Here is a 27,335-nt window from a genome sequence, read left to right on the forward strand (position 1 = left end):
ACAGAAGCAAAACATTTATTCAGACACCAGAAAGCCAAATCCCAACACTAGAAAGCCAAATCCATCATAGCAACAAAGAAATCTATACACAATAACACTGCAGAGGGCATCATGATCCCCAAACCTTACCCCTGCTAAGGCCTTCCCACAAACAAACATTCTCTCCTTCAGCTCTAACTACTCTGATCAACTTCCTCTCAGCTTTCTACCACCCTTTCTTCTCCACCTGTGCAGCAAGCTCCTCCCACCACAGACTTCATGTGACTCAAACTCATGTGACTTAGGCTTCCATATGACTTAAGCAGGTCACATAGGCCTATAATGGATGGGAAAGATCTTCCTTTTACATTACCATTACATTCAGCCCCAAGGTCTTTTGTATCCATTACATAGGTTAATGGTAATTTAGGGGTAAGTGGTGTCAACAGAACAGTACAACAATATGACAGGGATAACACAAAATAAGCACATAAAACAGTATCTTAGGGTGGGGCTTAAGCACAAGAACCCCATCAATCCCCCCTTGAATGAATGGGGCCCAAAATCTTGGAGTAAGGGGTTAAGGTTTTTTCTTCCATAGCTACTTGCTGCTGAAATTGGATAGAGAGCTGTCCCTGCCCCAGGAGGTTCCCTTTGAGAGATCAGTTCTTTAGCTGGCATCCAGAGCTTGGCTGATGCCAGGTCCATGGGTGAAACATCACAGTCATGGACAGGGGGTGACATCCTGCTTGAGCAATCAGGCATCTGCAGGTGGAAGGTACTAAGACTGCAGGAAACAAATCTAGAAAAAAGTTTTAACAGACAAAAAGCCAAAAACAAAGGAGATAATAACCAGAAACAGGGTAGATACAGGATTAGCCATGCTTTTTGAATCTAGTATCATAGCCTCATTCATGGTAGAATATATGAGTTAATGGTTCAATCTGGTAATCATCTTCTCCTGAATAAACAACAGTTACAGTACTATCTTTCCTGTGTACTATAATTTCCACAGCCTTTGGAACATTGTCTGGCTTCTGCTTTACCCATACTTTAGCCCCCAATTTTATTCTATGAGTAGAACCAAACCCTTCAGTTCCTCTGATATTTATTTTGGAAGGAGGGTCAGTTTTCACAAGGGGTATTGTTTCACAAGGAATAATAATCATTTGAACTATTCTATCATTTTTACAAAACTGTAAGTTCCTGGATATGGTGCTAGGACATCTTGCCTCACAGTCCAATACTCAACATTTGTGATCTTATGTGTTTGTTGTTTTTTGATTTGCAGATTTGGGATCATCATTCTGACTAGAAGTGTACTTTCTCCCAATGGTCTATTATTCAAATTATGTAAAGCAGTGAACAAGTTATCCTTCCAATGTTGATACAAATTATTAGAACTTAACTTCCTTAACTGTTCTTTCAATAAACCATTCATTCTTTCAATTAACCCAGATGCTTATGGATAACATGGAATATGATATATCCATTCCATATTGTTTATAATATCTCTTCATTTCCTCACCTTTGAAATGTGACCCATTGTCACTCTGAATCTACAGTGAGGTTCCATAATATAGACTTATGATATCTAGACTTTTACAGGTGTTTTTCTGGGTCACATTCTTTTAGGGACAAGCACCTAGTACACCTGAATAGATGTCAACATAAGTACATATAAATTTGCTTCCTTTGTCTTGGGGTAGGAGTCCAATATAATCTATCTGTCAAATTTGGGCTGGAACTTTTACCCTTGCTATCACTCCAGTTACTACCCGAGGAAAAGTTCATTCCTTTTCCAGTTGACATATATGATATTCCTCTGCTACCTGTTCTAACAATGAATGACAGATACTAATACCTCAATCTTATGCTCACTAGTGTGTGGCCTGGACCCCTAAATGACCAACCACTTGATGGACCCATTTTGCTAGTACCAGATCATCAGTTGGTGTCAGGGTAGGGACAATACACTGAATAGCAATCTTGCTGGTTGATCAGCATGTGAACTGAACTCACATTGTGTTGTGGTGAGGGCCATGTGAGCATCTACATGAAAAACTGACAAATTAGTACTCAAAGCCATGTCCCATATATCTTCCCATAATTCTTTGCCCCAGACTTGTTTGCCATGAATTTCTCAATTTTGATTTTTCCAAAGGGGCATCCATGTAGCTAACTCATTAGCCACTGCTCATGAATCAGTAAATATATGACACTGTGTTCCTCGTTTGGCTTTAGTGGCATGATGTACTGCCATAAGTTCAGCATATTGACTGTCCCAGTACTTTCCAAAGTCCACCTAGTACATTGGCTATAGGCTACCAATTTCCAGTGTCTTTTGTGGCCCAAATACTTTGCTATCCCATCAGTAAACCATGCATGTTTCTTTTGTTCTTCAGTTCCATCACATCACTCATTCCATTTTACCAAGGACTGTACAAACTGTTACTTTGGTTCAGGTGATGTATCATTTCCCTCAGTATCTATGATCTATGTTTGCTATAGATTAATGTAAAGCAGAAACTCTACTTTTGCCTGCTTTAGCTCTACTTTAAATATTCCATTTCCATTTAATTATGCTAGCCTCATGCATGTCCAATTTTGTGGGAAGCTGGGGTACTCATTACCCAGGTCATAATTGGGATTCTAGGCCTTAATATTACTTCCTGGACCAAAGTTAGTTAAGTTCAGTCTCTATCAAAGCCCAATATGCAGCTAACAACTGCTTTTCGAAAGGGGTATAATGTTATTTTTTTTTTTCCTGTTTGGAGGGGGGAAGGTAGAGCATTTGGGGTTAAGTGACTTGCTGTGATAGTAATGGCAATTAAAGATTCCCCTGTATTGGCTTGGTTTTCAAACTGATTGTGTTAAAACCCAGAGCTTGTTAATCCCACCTGTGGGATGGACTTTTTGATGTGAAAAGAAAGTCCTGAACTGGGAGGAGCTGGTGACGTAGATTTGGAGAGATAAGAGAGAGGCGGAAGATCTTTTTGGAAGCAGCACCTCGTGGAGAGAGAGAGACTAAGAGAATTGCTGGTGGCCGCTTTGAATTGCCCTGGACTTTTGAGACCTGCCCTCTGAGCTGCCAAGGACTGAGGAGACATGGCTGTTTTGCTGGTACTTTGTCTGTCTGTTTTGATGTTGTTTTGCCAGATTTGTCCACTGGTGAAAGACAGTCCTTTTGTTGAAGAAGTCCTGGAACCTGGCTGTTCACTAAGAAGCCCTGAGACTGTCCTGCAGACAGAGAGTGAATACTGTCCACTGGTGAGGGACAGTGCTGTTGTTGCAGGGGTCTGGAGACTGTCCTGCAGACAGAATGAATACTGTCCACTGGTGAAGGACAGTGCTGTTGTTGCAGGGGTCTGGAGACTGTCCTGCAGACAGAGTGAATACTGTCCACTGGTGAAGGATAGTGCTGTTGTTGCAGGGGTCTGGGAGCCTTTCTGTTGGTTCAGAAGCCCTGAAGAAGGATTTTCTTGTTGTATGTTTACAGAAATCCTGGGAGAGGGCTTTGCTAATGTGTTCAGGGGTTCTAGGACTGTTCTACAGACAGAGGATGAATTCATGAAGGGACTGGCAATGTATCTTATGGCCTTGCTAAGCCTTGTCTCCCCAGGAACTAAGATTGCTGAGAACTTGCCTCATGTCAAGATGAAGAAAAGACCTCCATTTGGGTATTAAGTGCTGTGTTTAAACTTGATGTAACTCTGGGGTAGATTCAATTGTGATCCAGGGGTGGGGAACTTTTGACCTTATGTTTGGAAACTAATCTCCATTTGAGAAGAGGGGCTTTGTGGTGGACTTAATTAAGGTATAGCCTAGGGGTGGAGAAGTATTTAGAACAGGGACTTTGTAATTGATTGAATAATTGGAAGGTCCTGGGGTGGGGTAGTACTTGGAGATTATTTAATCACACTTAGTAAATGCTGTATTTTGAATGATGTCATGTTTTGATCTTCTCTGTTCTTGGTTTGTCACTGAATAAAATAGAGAGCACCTATGCTGGTATTTTGAACCTGGGAAGTTGCCTTTGCTTGGCATTACATTACACTTGCCCATGGTCACACTGCTAGTTTTTGTGTTAAGTGCCTGAGGCCAGATTTGAACCCAGGTCCTCCTGACTCCAGGGCTGGTGCTCTATTCATTGAGCCACCTAGCTGCCCCCTAATCCATTTTTCTTTACCATGATTTAATGCAAAATGATTGTTTTAGTAAATTACATATTCTCCTTGATTAGTTTTTGTTTTGTGTTGTAAGCAATACTAGATCCATTCTAAACCTGCTGATTTTGGATACCAGCATTCTTTTGTACATGGAGTTATATTTCACCCTATTAAGTTATTCATTTCCACTATGCAATGGGACTGTATTTGGTCCTATTATTTTTACATTTCCTACTGCTGATCAACAAAGCATATGCTGTACATAATCAAGATTTTGTATGCCTCTTAGGTCCTAGGATACAATTGAAAGGGACCTTGGAGATCATCTAGTCCAACCCCATCACTTTACAGGTTCTATCCCTCTGGGATGTGGACATTTTGGTTGCTGAAAGGATCAGAAAAGGAACATTTGTGTATGGAGCACTAGTAAAAATCAGCTTGAGAAGAAATGCAGGCCATCAGATAAAAGTACTTGAGGAGAAAGAGACACTTTTCTAAGAGGACCAGATAGAATAGTCTCTCTCTTGGTGAAGCTGGTGATGGTTGGAATTCATCGATATCCATCGCTCATTTACATATGATGATTTTCAATGTTTTGAAGGAAACAGCTGAGAAATTATAAATTACAGAGCAGTTTGTGAACTATGGGAAAATCTTCAGTTTGTGCCATATATTAAGAATTGTGGATTTGGGATTTTTTTTTCCAACCTGAATTAGAGATGGGTCACTACTCATGAGGAGAACCTGATTAAAAATCTTAAGTAATCAGAAAAAGCAGGAGAGGGGGACAGAAGACACAGAAAATTACAAGGGAAGGAAACAAGTGTTGAGCCCAGATAAAAGAAAGGCTTTGCAGTTGACACAGGGAACTATTTGATTGGAAGAGAGTGCTGTAGCTACCGAAAACTGACAGGAGAAAAGCAGAACCCTTTTATCTAAAGAACTGTCTGGGTGTAGTGCCTTTTACCAACATGCGTCACCTGAGAGAGGGGAAACCTCTCAATGGTTGTTTGTATTGTCCTTTACTATTCTTTATAGCTTTAGAAGTGGAAACCCTGAACACAGAGAACAGACCTCATTAGTGCAGCTATTTACATACTTAAGGGAACTGTGTTTTAGGAAAGAATATATTTTGCTAAAAGAGCACAACACTTTTTCACAACCTGCCATCAGTGACAGCTCAATAACAGAGCTTCCTTTAAGTCCCAACCAAAAATCCTTCTACCAGGCAGTTAGGTAGAGCAGTGGAGTCAGGAGGACCTGAATTCAAACGTGACCTCAGACACTTAACACTTACTAGCTGTGTGACCTCTAGTCACAGCACCTTCCCCCCTCAAAAAAAAAATCCTTCTATAGGAAGCCTTTCCCAGTTCTTCTTAGTTCTAATGTCTTCCTTCTTTTATTTATTTTCTATTTATCCCGCATGTAGCTTTTTGTATATAATTGTTTGCTTATTGTTTTCCCATATTAGTTAGGGAGTTCCTTGAGGAAATGGTCTTTCTTTGCATCCCCAGTACTTGGCACAGTGTTTGACACATAGTAAGAGCTTAATGTATGCTTGACTCACTGACTAATATGCTGAATTTTTCTGACAAAATACATAGCTTTCTGGGTAAAATTCTGAATTAAGTGACTTATCTTTTTCCCCCCAAGATGTTACAATTATAAAGGGAGATAGCTTCATTCCCTAAAACAGAACCCCACGCATTTGCTTCTTTCAGAACTCAGCTCTTCATGAAACCTTTTCTTGATTGATTTAATTTTTGCCTTTTGTTCTTAGTGCTTAGCAGTAACTGATATTTAATAAATGCTTGATTGATTTAATTTTGACATGTTACACAATACAGACTGGCTATGAATTATATTTTTTAATAACTAATTTCTATTCTTTCATACTTGTTCTGATGGGGTGCTTGGGATCTATGTTTGTAACATCAATTTGTAAAACCAGTTTGTAAAAATCACCCCCCACCCAGGCTCAGAGCATTAACTCTTCCCCTTCTCCCCACCCCCCACCCCCAGCTTCAGAGTAATAACTCTGCCCAGCAACAACTATCTCAGCTTGAACAGTAACAAACTATTCTTATGAATCCTTCACTAAAGTATCTATAAACATTCCAGCTTGGGCAACTATTATTTCTCCATTGTATAGTGTCCCACTGCCCCCATTTATCCTTCGGTACCCTAACTCTAGGTTGACTCCTTGGCTGCCTCAATGAATCCTTCAGGGCCCTATCTCTGGGTTAACTCCTTAGCCTATTATCCCCTGAGTCTCCGGTTAACCTTGGTTCCCAGTCATCAATCTTGTCAAACATGACAATGATGGGTAGTGAAGTGTCCACCAGAAATTATACACCAAAGCTCCCTCCCAGTTGCAACCTGCTAGAAGGGGACCCCTACCAAGGTCCCTGGAAACCACCTAATAGGCCATAATAGTGAGGGAACGTTTCACCTGTGCTGCTAGAAACACGCCCTAGATTCAGGTCTGTTTATGTTTGTATCCAGGGCTTTGCTAGGTAATCAAGGCTTCACTAGAAACGGCATTAATGGCATTACACCTACCCTTGGAACCATATTTTGTTGATTAGCAACACCTAACTCTATATAAGTGTATCTTAGGAAGACTCAGTGCTGTCTTCCCTATTGGGGAGGCAGTCACCAGGGTTAATAAACACTCCTATCAAATTATAATTGGCTTTGCTGTCATGTCCATTTCAGTGGCAGACTGGGCACTTCTCCATCAGCCCTTAATCACCTAGTTAGCATAATTGGCACAGGTTCTACTATGGATGATTCTATATAAATCTTAATTCTACCCCTTTGAGGTTGCAGGTCCCCTAAGGAACCTTGCCCACTGTAAGGCACATAATAAACTTTTACAACTCTGACTCCAATTAGGCTTGAGCTGAATTCTTTCAAGACTGAATAGCAGGCTCTCTGGTCTTAGATAAGATCAGAGTGCCTGCTGAACCTACTGGGAGCCATCCCTCATCAGTTCCAGTCACTTTTCAGTTGGGCTGGACTCTTTGTGACCTCATTTGGGGTTTTCTTGGCAAAGATATTGGAGTAGTTTGCCATTTCCTTCTCCATCTCATTCTATAGATGAGGTAACTGAGGTAAACAGGGTTAAGTGACCTGCCCAGGGTCACACAGCTTGGAAGTGTCTGGGATCACATTTGAGCTCAGGAAGATGATTCTTCCTGATGCCAGGCCCAGCCCTCTATCTATCCACCTAGCTGCTCTTCTTCATGCGTATACATATAAATAGGGATACACACACATTCAGAAATTCCACTAAATGGGATTCCTTATTTAAAACTAATTACAGAAAGCACTTGTTTTGTTCAACTTATCCAAACTTTGGCTTTAAGCATCCTGTGCAAGAAGGCGTTATGGCCAATAAGCTGATACGTTTACTGAAGGTGGAGACATTTCCATCTTGTGGGCAACATTCGCACCGCCGCCCTCCAGGGGGAGCCGCAGCAACACCGAGTTCCTGGAAGGTACCCCCTCCACCCGCCTCTCAGCAGTCTCGAGTTTTCCTCCAGTCGGGTTTTCTATTTCCGGTTCTCTCGGTGCAAGTGCTTCCGGCCATTCATTCCCTCTGCCCGTGTTAGCGCCCTAGGGGTCGTGATTTTGCGACCTATAGGACCGAAAAGTTGACGGCGGCGTGAAGGATGAAGCTCGTGAGGTGAGGAGAAGGCGAGAGCGCCGATCGCCGCAGCAGGGTTTGGTTTGAAGGTTTGTCGCCGGGCGCCGTGTGGCCAGGGTCAGAACAGGCGCCAAAGTCGCGTGCGCGCGCGAGATAGGCCCGGACAACGGCGGCCCTTCCCCGCCCGCCCGGTACCTCGCGCTGCGGCTGGTGCCCCTGAAAACGAACGTCCTGAGGGCGGGGTGGGGGCTTCCCGCCCCGCGGCGTGCGGCCCTTCTCTGCAGGGGACGCTTGGGCTTGGCCGTTTTTTGCTGGGCTCTCGCGAGACGCTGCGGCGCGCATGCCGGGACCCGGTTCCCCCTCTCCTCCTTTTAGGGCCTTTTCCTAACCCTGTTCCTAAACCTTTGCCCGGTTTCACGTGGTGGAATCATAGGCTTAGAGCTCGAAAGGGCTTCAAGGCTACGGGATTCCCCCCCACCCCCACCCCCTTTGCCATTTCACAGTCGAGAAAACTCAGGCCTGTCGGTGCTGGGTGACGGGCTCGGCGCCGGGCCTTGCACGCAGCCGCTCCGATGCTAGCCGCGTTATCGCCCCTTCCGCTTGGGCCCCGCCGGAGGGCGGCGCTAGCTACGTGGGGAAGCGAGTGAGCAGTGGCCGGGGGTGGACCCTTGGCCGCTTGGCCTCTCTGTTCTGCCGTCGGCCGAAAGCCGGCTGGGGCTCTGACTACTCAAATGTTCACTTCCTTGAACTTTACAAAATGACCGTGCCCTGCGGTGACCGGTTATACCTTTAGATTTCCTCTCCTTCCCATCTTTTTCCGTTGCTTCAGCATTCCCCAGTCGACTGCTCCTTAGAGAGTCGGATAAATTAAAGGCTTAAACTTAACTGAGGTTGGTTCTGGTTAAATTTTGCAGGAGTTATTGAAACCAGCTTATTAATATGAGCCAGCTATACTATTCCAAGCACAAATGGAGAGTTATGGTATATTACACTGACCCCCGACTCTACAACTGTTGGGAAGTATAGAGTGATAGGTTTTATAGTAGCCAGTTTCTCCTTGTCTTCTTGCATTAGAGCACAGTAAGTTCCTCACAGTTGCATTTAAAATAATTGCTACATTTCCTTAAAATAAAAGTTTGTCTTAAACTAAAGCAGTTAACTCAGAAATTACTCAAATTTGTAGTATTTGGGTCGAGAGTAGTCTAAGGGGATTTTCTTTTAACTTTGGAACTCCAGTCTTACTTGCCTCTGGGAAACATAGAGGATGCTTTTGTCCAAAATATCTTAAAATGAAGAAGACAGGGATCAATTCAGAGAATTGTGCAGTAGAACTTCATTCAAGAGAGAAATGAGTAAAATCTATCTCTGTCTCAAAAAAATCCCAAATCCAAAAACTTCTGTTATTTGCCAACCTTGGAAATGGTGTTTATAAGTTCTCTGTGTCTAGAGTTGGGGACTAAGAATTTGAAGACGTTTTGGAATAGAATTTTATTTACTCAACCAAATGTAAGTTCAATAGACCTCTTTTGCAAGATGATTATACTTAACAGTACTCTTTCTGCTTACCCCTAAAGTTTACATTAGTCAATAAACAATCATTTAAGTGCCTATTACGTGCTGGGTGTACAAAGCAAAAAACAAAACGAAACAAAAAAAAACCAACCAAGCAGGCTCTGCCTCAAGGAGCCTAAATTATACTGGTGAGAACCAATTTGTATCCAGACTGAAATGATGAAACAGCCCCTGCAGTAAGAGATTTAAAGCTGGATTTAAAGAATTTAGGTACCAGTCCTGACTCTGCCACTTACTGCTGTATTCGTCAGTTTGGTCAAGTCACTTAAGTTCTCTGAACATCCATTCACTCATCTGCAAAACAAAGAAGTTGGACTAGATTTCTTCTAATGTTCTTTATAGTTCTAAATCTATAGTTTTTTTAATCAGATAGTAAATAAAATAGAAAAAGATATGTGAGATTTAGTGTTATGTGGAATATTCAAATGGATCTTTAATTTCATTGAGTTAGATGTTCCCTCCATCTGCAGATTACAACCATCAATTCCTGTTGATACTATGTACACAAAATTTTGTCAGTGTTATATAAATTTGGCACAGTGTCTAACCATTATACTGGAGGCCTTACTAAATTTCTCCTGACTTAAAAAAGATGTTAGTGGAACCCTTTGGGCTGGGGGTGGAGAACCTGTGGCCTCGAGTGCAGCCCTTTGACTGAATCCAAACTTCACAGAACAAATAAATCCCCTTTAATAAAAGCATTTGTTCTGTAAAACTTGGACTCAGTCTGCAGGCCTCACCTAGGGATCTAGAAAGTTACATGTGGCCTCCAGACCCTAAGATTCCCCACCCCTGCTCTGGGCTATCTTTCAGTCCTGCTGCCACTCACTATGTGACCAGCCCATCTTCTCTCTCCCTATCATAATTCTTCTAAGACATCTTTTACTCCTGTTCTTAGGAGTCCCTCACTGGTTTTATGTTGTAACCTGCTTATACTCACAATACACCTTGGTTGTCCTTTATGACACCCATTTTAAATTCTCCAAAAACTTCTATCCCATGTGACTCCTAAGGCTGTGAAAATGGCACTAATATAATGACACAGAGAAGCCTGTACAGTCAGAAGTACTGAGTACATAGCAACACCAGTGTAATTCTGGTATTAAGAAAAATGGGCCTTTGCTTTCCTTAGAAGCTTGGGGGTTATTAAAGGAGTTTTGTGACTTTACAAAGACTATCTGACCTTTTCTCTTGAACCTAACTTAATTTTCCATTTGTACTGTCTTGATCTACATGAATAAGTAGGGGGGAAAACAGATTAAGCCATCCTCTATATATAAAGGTGAGTCTTTTAGATACAATGAAGTAATAAAGACCTAGTTGTAAATGAAATATAAAGTAATATTAAACATGTTTTTCTTGCTTTTAGAAATCTTTCTAAAATACACTGCATACTTTTCTATCTTGTTAGTTTTCTGTACATAATTTAGCTTTTTTTTTGATTAGTTAATCCCTCCAAATGCCAGGTAAATGTGACATTAATCTACTTGATTTTGTGATGGTAGGAAACCAAGAGATGATGAGATATATTGGTGTGTATTTACCCTGCAGACTAAAAGGGTTCAAAGCTACTGTTTTTTTAGATTCTTAATGTCTTTTTTTATAACTCTGTCCCTTGGGACCTTGTAATATCATGCTGTTTTCAGTGAGGCTGCCTAGCCTTTTTTCTTTCCCCTTAACACATTTATATTGCTTCTGATCTGTTTTCTCTAGAAACCAGATAACTAAACTTGTAATTCACAGGATCATAGATTTAGAACTGGAAAGAGCATTTTGTTCTTTTACCCTTGACGGAATTGGACTTTTTTGAGGTTAAATGATTAGCCCAAAGTCACATAACTGGCAAAAATCGTTTTTGAAACCAGCTTCCTTCAGAGCCAGTTTGAAATAAGAATAAATAGGCTTAAGAGTGAAGAACATGGGCTCTATAAGATCAGTATTAGTTTAGAGATGATTTATTCATTTCTTGATCTTTGTTTTTGTTTTTAGTTGAGGTTGCCAGATAAATGACTCTTGGATAAATGAAGTGTGTGTTTTTTCCCTATTTATACCACTAATCTTCTTCATTAACAAAGATAATCCTATCATCAGTTGTCAATAATTTCACATTGTTTTGATATCTAGATGTATCCAAACATTCTGTAGTTAATACGTATACTTTGATAAACATCAGGTTTCATTGATGTGGATCATGCCTTGTATTGGAATCAGGGATACTCATCTTCCTGCTCTGAAATATGGCCTCAGGCAGTTAGTAGCCATGTGACTCTAAGCAAGTCACTTAACCAAGTTCCTCCCAGTTTTTCCTGTAAAATGAGCTGGAGAAGGAAATGGCAAAGCACTCCCCTATTTTTGCCAAAGAAACTCCAAATGGGATCACGAAGAGCTGGATATGACTGAACAACAACAATAAAATTCCTAGTATGCAATAGATGTGAACCTATCTATACGTTACCTTATCACTTTATGTGTTTACTGTTCCTCTTCCATAAATCCTTCATAGAAGAGCCATGTCTTTGTCCCTTAATGTTTTCCTCAGTACTAATTATCCCTTGCTTTTACTACATGACCAGCCTGACTCCTTTTTGGTTATACATGGATCGTAAATTTAGAAATTCAAGGGATCTTAAAGAGGTCTTTGAATCCCAGCTTCTAATTGCCTTATTTTTAAGAGGAAGATCGAGGCACTGAGAGGTTAACTGACTTGGCCAAGTTCATAGCTAGTAAGTATGAGGTTTGAATTCAGGTCTTCCTTACTTCCTTACTCCAAGTCCACTACATCATTTTCCCTCTCATCATATTTGGTTTTATGTCTTTTATGCTTCTTGCATTTTGGTTATTTCAAACTAAAGCCCATTTAAACCTAACATGTTTATTTTCATTTTCTTATGAGTCTCTCACCATTTTGATTCTTCTGAGAATGTGATGTTTTATGATTCACAGACAGATAGTATTACTGGAGAATATTAGTACTAAGATTTGCTTTGGTGGTAGGGAGCAGCTTGAAATTGTTGAAAACACTGTAGTTTTCCAAGTGTGATCTTCTTATTTAATCCTGATCCTACTATAACTGTTTATCCTTTATCTGTCATGCACATATATCGACTTCTGGAGTAACTCCACAAGAGGTATGGTGGCATATTGAGTAGAAGACACACTTGGAATCAAGAAGACCTGGGTTAAAATCCTGCCTCTGACAGTCATTAATGTTACCATGGATAAGTCAATTGATTTGTCTTATCCTCGATTTCCTTATTTATGAAATGAGGATAATAATACCTGTACCACCAATCTCACAGAGTCTCAAGTGAGATATAAATAACTTTGTAGACTTTTAAGTGCTTCATTGGTATATCTTTTTTTTTGCAGTGTTCTAGTGAATCAGTGATCTCTTATTAATCATGTTCCTGCAAAAATTCAGAATATAAACCATCTATGCTTGTCTCCTATCTGTATATAAATTCAAGCAGGCGGTCCACTTAGAATGGACTTTATGTTCTTTAGATTATTGACTCCAGGATCAAATATAAAATCCTGTTTGGTTTTTTAATCTTTCATAATCTGGCCCCTTCATGCCTTTCCAGTTTTAACCAATGATGTTTTCTGCAATCCAGTGACACTGGCCTAATTGCCGCTCTTCCTATAATACTCTATCTTTTGACTGTATGTTTTCCCGAATTCCTTGCCTGGAATTCTCTTCCTCCCATCTCTAATTCCTGGCTTCCCAGCTAAAATTCTGGTTTTTGCAAAAAGCTTTTCTTGGCCCTCTCCTTAATCATCTCTAATTTATCTTGTCTATATGTTTTTTGTGCGTAGCTATTTTCTTGTTGTTCCCCCATTAAACTGTGAATTCCTTAAGAACAGGGACTGTTTTTTTACCTCACTTTTTAATAACCCCAGGTTCTAACCTAGTACCTGTCACATAACTTTACTTTTGCCTTTACAAGAATACCAGTGAAATTAACATTCAACTATCCATCCTACCATAGGCCATCTTTTTTTGGTTCTATGGTTTTCTTATTGTTGTTTTAGACTTTGTTTTATTTATGTGTTTTACTTTTAAATTATAAATATTTACAGATTACTCCTGCTTTAAAAGAGGGCTCTTGTAACAAAGAAGTGATTCAGTAAGTCAAGTAAGTATTTATTAACTGTCTACTGTGTACCAGGCAATGTGCTGAGTACTGGAAATTCAAAGAAAGGAAAAAACCAGTCCCTGTTCTCAAGGAGTTAAAAATTTAATTGGGGAAACAACATTAAAACAACTATGTATCAAGAAGATATACTCAGGATTAAATTGGAACTAATCAACTGAGTGTAGGTACTAGCATTAATGGGAATCAGGAAAGGCTTCTCACAAATGATTAGATTTTATTGTTTGTCCATTGCTGTCTAAGGACCATGGCATCAGGGAGGTGATGCCATGATATGCAAGTGAATTGGATTTAAGTGAGGGAGGACTGCAAAGTCACCAGCCTCACTTTCTCATCTGGAGCTATCTGGGTCCAGTGACAAGATAGAGATGATCAGGAGGAATGAAGATGGCCTTGGATGCAGTGGGAGACCTTGACCTTTTTAAGCCAAGGTCTTTAACAGGTTGTAATAGTAATGGCATTTAAAGATTCCCCTGTATTGGCTTGGTTTTTGGTTTGATTGTGTTAAAACCCAGAGCTTGTTAATACCACTTGTGGGATGGACTTGTTGACCTGAAAAGAGAGGGCTGAACTGGGAGGAGCTGGTGACGTAGATTTGAAGAGACATGAGACAGAGGCAGAAGAACTTTTTGGAGGCAGAGAGAGACTGAGAGGATTGCTGAGGGCCACTTTGAATTGCCCTGGACTTTTAAGACCTGCCCCCAGAGCTGCCAAGGACTGAGGAGACATGGCTGTTTTGCTGGTACTTTGTCTGTTTTGATGTTGTTTTGCCAGATTCGTCCACTGGTGAAAGACAGTCCTGTTGTTGAAGAAGTCCTGGAACCTGGCTGTTGGTTAAGAGCTACTGAGACTGTCCTGCAGACAGAGAGTGAATACTGTCCACTGGTGAAGGACAGTGCTGTTGTTGCAGAATTCTGGGAACTTTGCTGTTGGTTCTGAAGCCCTGAAAGGATTTTCTTGTTGTATGTTTACAGGTCTCAGCCAATTCAGTGATTAAGGCAAGGTCTTTACCCCAAAGAGAGATCAGAGAAAGAGAAACAGGATTGATATGTATAAAATTGTCTGTAGCAGCTTTTTGTGCTGGCAAAGAGGTAGAGAATAAAAGTGTGCCCATCAAAATATGTTTTTAATGTATTTTTCCCCAATTACACATAAAAAACCTTTTTTAACATTCTATTTTTAAAATTTTGACTTCCAAATTCCCTTCTTCCTTTCTCCCTTCTTTTAGAAGACAATTTTATAGGGGTAATACATGTGCAGTCATGCAAAACATATTCTGTATTAGCCATGTTGCAAAAGAAAACACAGACCAAAAAAAAACCACCCCCCAAAAAAATTACATAATTTTTTTTAAAGTATGCTTTGATCTGCGTTCAGACTTAAGTTCTTTCTCTGGGAGTAGAGAGAGCATTTTTCATCATAGGTCCTTCAGAATTGTCTTGGACCATTGTATTGCTAAGAATAGCTAAATTATTTACAGTTTTTCATTATATAGTATTGCTGTTACTGTTTACAGTGTTCTCCCCGCTTTATTTTGCATTAGTTCATAAGTCTTCCAAGGTTTTTCTGAAATCATCCTATTTGTCATTTCTTACAGCATAATAATATTTCATCACAATTATATGCCACAACTTGTTCTGCCATTCCTCAATTTATGCATATCCCCATAATTTCTGATTCCTTGCCACCACAAAAAGAGCTGCTATAAATACTTTTGTACATACTTTCATACTTATAGGTCCTTTTCCTTTTTTTTTTTAATCTCTGGGATACAGACCTAGTAGCTGTATTGCTCAGGGTAAGCACAGGCACAGTTTATAGCCCTTTGGGCATAGTCCCAAATTGTTCTCCAGAATGGATGGATCAGTTCACAACTCCACCACCATGCCTTAGAGTCCCACAAATTATATAGTATATGAATGTAATGAAAATACTCTTGTACTGTAAGGAATGATGAAGGGACAGTATCAGAGAAACCTGGGGCAACTTGTAAGAACTGATACAGAGTAAAGTGAACAGAACAAGCATTACAGTGTATAGAGTATCAGCATACATATGGTATAGTTATAACATTGTAAAGACAAACAACTTTGAACCATTTGACTCTCTTTCCCTCCCCCTATCCAAGCCATTGCCAAAGCCTGCTAATTTCATCTTTGCACATGCAATCTGTCTCATATGCCCCCTTCTCTCATCTGACACTGCTCCTGCTGGTGGGATTGCCTACCTCAAGCGTCTTCCCATTCAGTTACTAAAATGATTTCTCTAAACATAGACCTGATCATGTCAGCCTCCACCCCCAACCCCAATAAACTGCAACGACTTACTGTTTGTTGCAAACAGTGAGCAAACACGAAATGCTCTGTTTGGTTCAAAGCTCTTTACTAATGTAGCCTTTCTACCTTTACAGTCTTCTTAAACCTTACTGACCCCTGGCTTCCTTTAAGTCCCAACTAAAATCCCATCTTCTATAGGAAGCCTTTCTTAATCCCTCTTACTTCCACTATTTTCCCTCTTTTAATGATTTCCTGTTTATTCCATTTATAGGTTGTTTGAATATATTTATTTACATGTTGTCTCCCCCATTAGATTGTTACCTCTTTTCTATCAACAGCACTTAGCACAGTGCCTAGGACATAGTAGATGATTAATAAATGCATATTTAATTGAATTGATTCTGTAATAACCAACCACTGTTCCAGAGGACTTACCAACTTGTCAAAGATCAACATTTCCACCTCCTGAGGAGAGGTGATGAACTTAGGGTACAGCATGAAACATATATTTTTGGACATGATTGTTGTTGGAATTTGTTTCACTTCATTCTGCATATTTGTTAAAAGGGTCTGACTTTTTCATTTGGGATGGAGGTATAATGGAAGGAAAGCAAATAGATTTTTTTTTGTTTTTTATTTTTTGCATTTTAGAGGGCAATTGGGGTTAAGTGACTTGCCCAAGGTCACATGGCTATTTTTGAGTTAAGTGTCTGACTGAGGCCATATCCGAACCCAGGTCCTCCTGATTTCAGGGTCAGTGCTCTATTTACTGCGCCACCTAGCCGCCCCGAGGAAATAGATTTTTGTTAATTAAAGGATGTTATTTTTAAAAAGTGAGCCTTTGTTTCAATGAAAAGTGTGCCATTATTAAAAGAATTTTGCAATTTCTTAAAAGAAATCCATTCTTTCCACTTTCATTATCCATTTGTAGTATGTGTCCAAAATATACATAAACAAGCACTGTAGTTTTCTAACCAGTTGCATGTCATATTCTTAAAAATAGGCATTCTCTGTCCACATTTTTCCTTTTGTGGACGATTAGGTCAAACTTTCATATAAAAAACATATCTGTATAAACATTTGTGATAATAATGCACATGCATTGAAAGCCTCCTTTGTAGGAGGAATTTGAAGGAAACCGGTCAGATTTCATAAACATTGTTCCACAGTAGACCACATCTTGATTGATTGAAAGGTGCAAAAAGTTACAAGATCTCATTGTACTTACTGTTTAATGACTCTAGAAAAGCATGTGAGTCAGTAAAACATGAAATTTCCTTAACCACTTTTCTCTAACAAAGTCTTATCTCCTAGTGTTTCAAAATTACACAAGATTCATTGAAAGTAAAAACACAGAAGTAAATGTGTTGGATGCTTAAATTGTTAGTATTAATTGAGTTATAAAATTGGGAGATGTGTGCTCACCAAAATGTGTTATGGTCATATAGAGGATCCAGTAAGTGCTGCATTTCTGTGGGTGACATTGTAAAAACAGAACATTTTTATTAACACCAATCTTTATCACTCCCAAAGAGTCTAACATCAGAAGTAGGTGTGCAGTCCATGGAGACCCCATTAAGGAAGGCACATTACCATCTGCTCCTTATTGCCCTCTAAGGACCGCTGGCCTTTTCATTTTATTTGCATTTGAAATTTCCTCTCTGTGTTGTCTCCCCCATTAGAATGTAAGCTCCTTGAGAGCAGGGGCGCCTTAACTTTTTCTGTGGTATCCCTGGCACTTAGCACAGTGCTTGGCAGATAGGGATTAGTAAATTTTTTTTACTCATTCACCAAGCCCTTGGACAGTACAGAGCTTTCTAAATTTTTATTAAAGATAATGAGCTGCTTATCTGACTTATTGATCCATAGATTCATATAATTGATGAAAACAAAAATTAATGGTTCTACATGTTTTAATTACAGATTTTTGATGAAGTTGAGTCATGAAACTGTAACCATTGAATTGAAGAATGGAACACAAGTACATGGAACAATCACAGGTATGGATATTTGAGCAGGTGAACTTTTCTCAAGTACTAGGCTAGATGTACTTCGTAAATGTTTTAAAATAAGTTACCCACTCCACTTATTAAAGGGGATATTCCTTTTGTTATTTAATAGTAGTTGTCATTTTAGTTAAGTGAATGATAGGATCAAAAATCTGTAAGTGGAAGGGACCATTTAGTCCAACTCACTCATTTTATAGGTGAATAAAATAGTCTCATGGAAAATAAATGACTTCATTGAGGTCACACAAGTAATAAGTGTCAGAGAAAGGATTAAAAAAATTTTAAAGCATTTACTAAATTCCCACTGTGTGCCAAGTTTGGTGCTTAGTTCAGGGAATATGGCAGAACAGTGAGAAAGTCAGCTTTCAAGAAGCTCACATTCTAATGGGAGGAGACCACACAGATTTGAATTCAGGTCCTCTGATTCCAGAGTCTTTAGAGAAAAATGAACCATTTTTTAAAAATTTGTGAGTGTACATGTGAAAAAAAGATGTGTTAACCAGAAAAACTGTAGATTGTAAGATTTAGACTACATTGTACTGTATTAAAAGAGGGCTGCTAGGTGGTACATTGCAGAGTGCCAGGCCTGGAGTCTGGAAGATTAATCTTCCTGAGTGCAAATGTGGCTTCAGACACTTACTAGCTGTGTGACCCTGGACAAATCACTGAACCCTGTTTGTCTCAGTTTCCTCATCTATAAAATGAGCTGGAGAGAAGCACATGACAAGCTACTCCAGTATCTTTACCAAATGGGGTCACAGAGAGTTGGACACAACTGAAAAATGATTGAACAAATAATAATAGACTTGGAAAGATCCTTAGAGAGCATATAGTCACTGGATCATTGACTTGATCAGAGTAGCTAAATCTTTCACAGTTGATCATCATTAGAATATTTCTGTTACTGTGTACATTGTTCTGCTCACTTTTCATTCCATGAGTTGATAAAGTATTTCCAGATTTTTCTGAAATAATCCTTATTTCTTGTAGCACAACAGTATTCCATCACAGTCATATACCACAACTTGTTCCTCCATTTCCCAGTTGATGGGCATCCCCTCAGTTTCTGATTCTACAAAAAGAACTACTATAAATATTTTTTGTACAGATATGTCCTTTTCCTTTTTCTTTGATCTTTTTGGGATACAGACATAGTAGTAGTATTGCTGGGTCAAAGGATATGCCTAGTTTTATGGCCCTTTTGGTGTAATTCCAAACTGTTCTCTAGAATTGTTGGACTAGTTCACAACTCTGTCAGCAATTGATTAGTGTACTGATTTTTTTTCTACAATTATTATACAGTGTAAACCTAATAATTTTATGATTTAAAATTTATGCCTATTTATTTCACCTTTTGCTGCTGGTTTTTAAATATTTATTGTGGGCAGGTAGGTGGTACAGTGAATAGAACACTGGCCCTGAAGTCAAGAGAACCTGAGTTCAAATCTGGCCTCAGACTCTCGACACACTTACTAGCTATGTGACCTTGGGCAAGTCACAACCCCAATTGCCTCCCCTACCTCCAAAAATAAATAAACAAATTTAAAGAAAATTTATATTAAAAATTTTAAATAAAAAATGATTTTGCAAAAAAAAAAAAATCCCCAGTATCATTTTCCTTCTAATTTTGACTGAATTAGTTTTGCAAAAAAACTTTAATTTCAAGTAATGAAAATTATCTATTTTAGTTCCTGTAATTTTCTCCATCTCATTTGGTCATAAACTTTTTCCTTATCCATAAACTTTTATTGTCTCTTTTGATTTTCAGAATTTCAAATTTGGTGTTTAATTGGAGATTTTTCATTTGTTCTTTTTTTAGCTTTTTTAGTTATATGCTAAGTTCATAGATCCGCTCTTTCTCTCTTTTATTGATATAAGCATTTAGAGATATACAGTTTCCAAGTAGTGCTTTGACTACATCCACAAATTTTAGGATATTGTCTCATTGTTGTTAATTCTCTTTAAATTACTAATTTTTTTCTATGATTTGTTCTTTGACCCATTCATTCTTTTTTTTTAAATTAATTCTTTAATTTATTAATTTGTTTGTTTCCTTTTAATTTACAGGATTCAATTCCACAATTCCTTGAATTTCACATTTTGTCCCCCTCCCTCCCCTCCCCCCCATGGCGTCTTATAATCAAGTATAGGATCTGTAGATACTTTCACATTATACAATGGTCAGGTTATAAGGATGGATTGTACCAGCTGGGATGAAAAATGGTATAGAGGACATAAAATCAAATAAGAGAACAAAAAAGATCAGGTATTTTGCTTCCACCTGGATATAAATTTAGTTCTTTCTAGTTCTTTCTCTGGATGCACGTTTTTCTCTCCATCATGCGTCTTTTGGGATTGACTTATATCCCTGCATTGTTGAGAAGAGTCCAGTCTATGAAAGTTGGTCATCAGAACTCACTATTTGACAAAAACTGCTGGGAAAACTGGAATATAGTATGGCAGAAACTGGACATAGACCATTATCTAACACCATATACCAAAATCAAGTCTAAATGGGTTCATGATCTAGGTATAAAGGTTGATACTGTAAGCAGTCTGCTAAAACAAGGAATAGTTTACCTATCAGACTTGTGGAGAGGGAATGACTTTATGACGAAACAGGAATTAGAGAACATTATAAAATGTAAAATGGATAATTTTGACTACATGAAATTGAAAAGTTTCTGTACAAATAAAGCCAATGTAACCAAGATTAAGAGGGAGGTGGGAAATTGGGAAAGAATCTTTACAACCTATGTCTCTGACAAAGGACTCATCTCTAAAATATACAGAGAACTGAGTTAAATTTATAAGAATACAAGTCATTCCCCAATTGATAAATGGTCAAAGGATATGAACAGGCAGTTTTCAGAGAAAGAAATTAAAGCTATCTATAAGCACATGAAGAAATGCTCTAATTCACTATTGATTAGAGAAATGCAAATTAAAACAACTCTGAGATACCACATCTCACCAGTCAGATTGGCTAAGATGACAAAACAGGAAAATGACAAATGCTGGAAAGGATGTGGGCAAACTGGAACACTAATGCATTGTTGGTGGAGCTGTGAACTGATCCAGCCTTTCTGGAGAGCAATCTGGAACTATGCCCAAAGGGCTATAAATACTTTCATACCCTTTGATCCAGCAATACCACTCCTAGGGTTATATCCCAAAGAGATCATAGAAATGGGAGAAAGACCCATATGTACAAAAATGTTTATAGCAGCTCTTTTTGTTGTGGCAAAGAATTGGAAATTAAGGGGGTGTCCATCAATTGGGGAATGGCTGAACAAGTTGTGGTATATGCATGTTATGGAATATTATTGCGCTATAAGAAACGGGGAGCAGGCGGTCTTCATATTTACCTGGAGAGGCTTAAAAGAACTGATGTTGAGTGAGAAGAGTAGAACCAGGAGGAATTTGTACACAATTACGGACCCATTCATTCTTTAGGATTAGATTATTTAGTTTCCAATTAGCTTTTAGTTATACTTCCATGGACCCTTTATAAAATTTAATTTTTATTGCATTATGGTCTGAAGAGGGTGTATTTATTATTTCTGCTTTTCTGCATTTGGTTGTGAGGTTTTTAATGCCCTTTTAGATGGTTAATTTTCATCAAGGTACCATATACAACTAAGAAAAGGTATACTTTTTTCTAATCCTATTCAGTTTTTTCCAGAAGCTTATCATACCTAACTTTTCTAAGATTCTATTCATCTCCTTGATGTCTTTTTGATTTTATGGTTAGATTTATCTAGCTCTGAGAAGGAGAAAGCTGAGGTTCCCCACTATTACAGTTTTAACTGAGTGTTTCCTCCTGTAATTCATTTAACTATTCTTTTAAGAATTTGGATGCTATGCCATTTGTTGCACATGTTTAATATTGACATTCTTTGTCTGTGGTTTGTCTTAGTAAGTTTCCCTGCTTATCCCTTTTAAGTAGGTTTCTTTTTGCTTTGCCTGAGTGCCAACCCTATCTTATTTTTATTTCAGCTGGAGCATAATAAATTCTGCTCCAGTCCCTTATTTTAACTGTGCGTGTGTGTGTCTCTCAGTTTCAAGTGTGTTTCTTGTAATTAACATATTGTTGAATTCTGGTTTCTATTTCATTCAGCTACCCCACTACCATTTTATAGGTGAGTTCATCCCATTCACATTCACAGTTATTATCGCTAACTGCATTTCCCACTATCCTGTTTTTTTTATCCTTCTCTTCTCTAAAATTTTACTTCAGACTCTTGCCTTCCCTTTTTTCTTACCTCCTTTCACTCATACTTCCTGTTGGTTAAGATAGATTCTTATTACTAGTTAGGTATATCTATTCCCCTTTTGAACCAATTTAGATGTGAGTGAGGTTTAAGTGTTGCCCAACCCCTACCCCTCCACTTTCTCCTCCAACGCAAAAGTTTTTCCTTGTACCCCTCTTTTCTATGTGATAATTTTCCCCATTCTTCCTCTCCCCATTTCCTTAGAGCATGTCTCTCACCTACTCGTTTTTCTTTACATCATCCCAGCCTAATCAGCTCACACCCATGTCCTCTTTCTGTGTAATAATGATAAAGTTCTTAGAAGATACATGCATCATCTTTCCATAAAGGTACACAATTTAACCTAATTAAGTCCATTATGATTTCTCTTTCATACTTGCCTTTTTATGCTTCTCTTGAGTCCTGTATTTCAAAGTCACGTTTTCTATTTAACTGTTTATATCAGGAATGCTTGAAATTCCACTGTTTTGATAAAAAAGACATTTTTTCCCTTGAAAAATTATACCCAGTTTTTCTGAGTAGGTTATCATATTCCAAGCCCTCTTCTCCTTTAATGTGGAAGCCACTAAGTCTTGTGTGACCCTTACTCTAGCTCTATGGTATGTGAATGATTTCTTTCTTGCTGTTTGAAGTATTTTCACCTTGACCTGGGGGCTCTAGAATTTGACTATATTATTTGTAGGAGTTTTGGGATCTCTTTTAGGAGGCAATCAGTGGATTCTTTCAGTTTCTATTTTACTCTCTGATTCTAGGCTATTGGGACAGTTTTCTTTGATAATTTCTTGAAATGTGATTTCTAGCCTCATTTTTTCATCATGACTTTCAGTTAATCCAATAATTCTTAAATTATCTCTCCTCTATTTTCCAGGTCAGTTATTTTTCCTCTATTTTTTCCCATTCTTTTGACTGGGTTTTATTGTTTCTTGATGTTACATGGAGTCATTAGCTTCCACTTGGTCAATTCTAATTTTTTTTTTTTTTGGCTTTTTGTAGGGGGGAAGGTAGGGCAGTTGGTTAAATGACTTGTCCAAGGTCATATGGCTAGTTTTTGTGTGTATTAAGTGTCTGAGGCCAGATTTGAACTCAGGTTCTCCTGACTCCAAGGCTGGTGCTCTATTCACTGCACCACCTAGCTGCCCCTCAATTCTAATTTTTAAGGAGTTACTTTCATCGGTGAATTTTTGTGTTTCTTTTTCTGTTTGGCAATTCTATTTTTAAAGTGTTTATTTTCTTCAGTACTTTTGTGCCTCTTCTACCAAACTCTCTTAATTGTCTTTTCATAATTTTCTTCCTTCGTTTTAATTTCTTTACCTAATTTTTCTTCTGCTATTCTGATTTTGAAAATAATTTTTTAGCTCTTCCAGGAGTTCTAGTTGGATTTGTGTGTCCAATTCACATTTTTTTCTCTTTGAGGCTTTAGCTATTTTGACTGCGTTTTCTTCTGAGTTTGTGACTTGATCTAACACCAGAGTAATTTTTTATGGTCAGGTTCTTTTGTTGTTTGCTCATTGATTTGAAATTTTATGTCAGTGTTGGGTTCTGTTGGGGGCAAGGGTATCTATGTCAGGCTTCAGGCTTTTTAGTACCCCTGTTTTCAGAGCTAGTTCTAAGGATTTGAAAGTTTTCGGTCCTTTCAAGGTGATATGATCTGGCCCTTGCTCTCTTGGTCTGCACTCTGATTTTTACTCTGGAAGAGCCCCTGATCCCTTGGGATTGCAGTCCATACTACTCCTTAGGGTCCCTCCTCCCTTGGACCTGAAACAGTGCTGTCCTTTGGAATCTCTGATTCCTTGGGGTTGGAAGTAATTCTAATACTGTCCCTCAGGGCTTCTATCCCTCTTGGCAAAAAGTGCTGTTCTCTACCCTTGAGATGTGACCTAAAAGTGGGGTGGGAAGCAGTGGAGTTGACAAACAGCATCTAACCCTGTGTCCAGTGCTAGCACTGGGGTGCCCCATACTACTTCTAGCCAGGTGCCCAGTCCCTGTACCATCTCTTAACTTGACAACTCCTGAAGGTGCTCCTTCTGTTTCCACCACTTAGTCTCACCTTTCTTGTCTCATCCACTCTAGACCATCTCTTTCCAGCCTCCCTTGTTGTCTTGTGCTATAAGAATGCCTCACTCTGACCTTTTGTTGGCTCTGCCATTGAAGAATGCAGTTTGAGGTGTTATTTAAAGTTGTTTGGTGGGGGATGTTAGGGGAGCTCAGCTGATTCTTCTCTGCTCTGCCACCTTGACTCCACAGCATCCTTTCCCCTATGCAATGTTTGGTTTTTTAGAGTAGTTTGTAGTGTGTCAGTATATATAATGATAATTGTTTACACTTACATAGTACTTTGCTGTTTATAAACATTTTCCTTGCATCAGCTATGCATTATGCAGGTATTATTGCACCTATTTTTTAGATCATGTAACTAAGAATAAGAGCTTAAGTGACATGCCCAGGGTCAGATAAATGTCAGGACCAGTACTGAAATCAAGGTGTCTAATCCCTATGCCTTTTTCTAGTAGAGCTCTTTGAAGTGGCATTATATAGGTTATATATACATATATATTTTTTTACTTTATCTTACTTTTTCCCCTGGTTTTTGCCAATACTTAATAATTTTTATTTTTTCCCCTCAGGTGTGGATGTCAGTATGAATACACATCTTAAAGCTGTGAAAATGACCTTGAAGAACAGAGAGCCTGTACAACTGGAAACACTGAGTATACGAGGAAATAACATTCGGTACTTCATCCTTCCAGACAGCTTACCTCTGGATACTTTACTTGTGGATGTTGAACCAAAGGTGAAATCTAAGAAAAGGGAAGCTGGTAAGTTAGTGAAAAGTTGAGAGGAACCTTGTTTTAGAATTATAAAACTTATTATTGCTTTTTAAAGTTTTGGTTTTAACACACTTTTAAACTTCTACAAATTTCTGAAAACCAGTATTATCCATTTAAAATTCCTTGGGGGTATGTGTGTGTGTGTGTAAATGTCCAAATTAACATGTACTGTGCAACAACTATAGCATATATACCAAAATATAATTTTATAAATCATTGTCATCTGTCTGCTCAAGAAAATATGTGGCATAGAAAATATTTCTTAATTCCTTGTTTCTAAATAATTTAAATAATCTAAATAATTTCTAAAATATATCTTAATCCCTTATACTTTTGTGCTATGCCTTAATTTTTATTTTTAAACCTCAGTAGACTTTTAAATGTTATTGATGAAATTCTTTTGCATTCCAGACTCTCCAGAACAATGACCTTTCCTGTTTTTCTATCCTTATTTCATATAACTCCCCTCTATTAATTGTATATGTGTCATGTGTGTCATGATAGAAATTTAAAAATCATTTACAGATACAGGCTCGTTACTTGTGACTATAATACATATTTTTAAAAGTTTTCTCAATGAAATTTTCCCCATAATGTTTTAATAGAAAAATTATAGTTGTGTATCTAAGACTGCTGTGCCAAAGCTGTAATATACAAACTTTGCATATTAGTAAACTTCTAATTACTTTTCTTATGTTTGTTATGACAGTACAAAGATGGACTACTTTTTTTTTTTTTTTGCTTTTTTGGGGAGAGGGCAATTGGGGTTAAGTGACTTGCCCAAGGTCACACAGCTGGTTTTTGTGTTAAATGTCTGAGGCCGGATCCGAACTCAGGTCCTCCTGACTCCAGGGCTGGTGCTCCATTTACTGGACCACCTAGCAGCCCCTAAAATGGACTACTCTTAAACTACATTCAAATGCTGACTACCACTTAATTGGATTTCCTTGCTAAGCAGTGAAAATGTGACACAGTAAAACTTTATTTAAATGTTTAAAAAGACTATTTGAAGACGCTAGGGACAAAAATTAATAAATTTTGCATTTGAAAAAGCAAGGATATTGTATAGGCAAAGATTGAAGTTGGGCTGTGAATTTTAAGAGGGGAGGTATTAGCTCCTCTTTTTTGATTGTTACTTTTCTGAATTCTGGCAAATAAGCTTTCACCTTTAGTTTCTTCATCTTTAAAAGGTAATAATGACCTTCCTATGTTTCTTTAGGGCAAATGTGAAAGTTAATTTGTTTCCTCAGAGATATTTTTTTTTAATGGACAAATTTTATTATGTCTCTTATTACTGCACAGTTGGGGAAATCTTTTAATTTAAATGACTAAAAAAACAGAGAGATCTTTAAGAATAACTTGGGGGGGTGGCTAGGTGGCACAGGGGGATAGAGTACTGGCCCTGAAGTAAGAAGGATCTGAGTTAAAAATCTAGCCTCTGACACTTACTGGCTGAGTGACCCTGGGCAAGTCACTTAACCCTGACTGCCTCAAAAAAAAAAAAAGGAATAACTGTCTTGAATTGGGATTTTAGACCTGCCATTTTACCATAACTATTAACTTCAGCTCAGAACAATAGTGTATACATCCTGTTTAATATAGGTCCCTAAATTAGTAGCCTGCAGATGTCCATGTTACTGTTCCTGAAAGACAATATCCATTGAATTAAAAAAAAAAATCATGTATGTGAAGGACACAAACAGGAAATAATTTTCTGTAGGTATATTTTAGTCTTATCTTGTCTCCTTATGTGTGGTGCATATCACTGAAGTATGCAAACACTATAATCTTTAACAACAATATTTTAATAGTATTTTGCTGTATTTTCTGGTCCTTTTTAGGACCCTGCATAGAATAAGCATATGCTATTAGCAATTTAAGGAGGGAAGAACAAAATTGAGTATATTTATTTTCTATGGCCTTGAGCCACAAATGCAAGGACTAAGAAGGAAAAATGTGTATAGTGAGATGCTGCTTCTAAAACTCCCTTCTGTTGAAGTGGAAATATATTATCAAATTTTTTTTCCCTAGCTTAACTGATTAGATTGATTTAGTTACTTTAGGTAACTTTTAGAGCATGAGAGAATTTAACTTTGTTCTCTTATCTGCTCAGTTGCAGGAAGAGGCCGAGGTCGGGGTCGAGGACGCGGACGTGGTCGTGGCAGAGGAAGAGGGGGTCCTAGGCGATAACTTCTTCCATGAATACTGTTATGCATTTACCCGACAGTCAGAATATTTTCTTGTACAGGTTTTGTTTATGTCAATTTTTAATAAACACAAATGTGAGAAAGAGTTGTCTATTGAATATGTCATCAGTTAAGATTTCAGTATTCTTAGATCTACTCCTTAGTATTAGTACAGTAGTTCCAGATGTAAAACAGTTGAGCTACAAGGCTGTTCATAAATGTAGTTTAAATTCTGA

General features: G+C 38.3%; 1 protein-coding gene across 1 annotated transcript; it reads left to right on the forward strand.

Moving 5' to 3' along the window:
• The first annotated feature begins 7,672 nt into the window (after window positions 1–7,672).
• SNRPD1 (small nuclear ribonucleoprotein D1 polypeptide) lies at window positions 7,673–27,205 on the forward strand. Its single transcript, XM_069099757.1, has 4 exons — window positions 7,673–7,839; window positions 17,726–17,802; window positions 24,710–24,901; window positions 27,027–27,205. The coding sequence occupies exons 1-4, from the start codon at window positions 7,826–7,828 to the stop codon at window positions 27,101–27,103; spliced, it is 360 nt and encodes a 119-aa protein (XP_068955858.1). The 5' UTR covers window positions 7,673–7,825; the 3' UTR covers window positions 27,104–27,205.
• The last annotated feature ends 130 nt before the right edge of the window (window positions 27,206–27,335 follow it).

Source organism: Petaurus breviceps, unplaced genomic scaffold (genome assembly GCF_028583685.1).
Source record: "Petaurus breviceps papuanus isolate PSGF00001 unplaced genomic scaffold, PetGlider_PUasm1.0 38, whole genome shotgun sequence".
Lineage (NCBI taxonomy): Eukaryota > Metazoa > Chordata > Mammalia > Diprotodontia > Petauridae > Petaurus > Petaurus breviceps.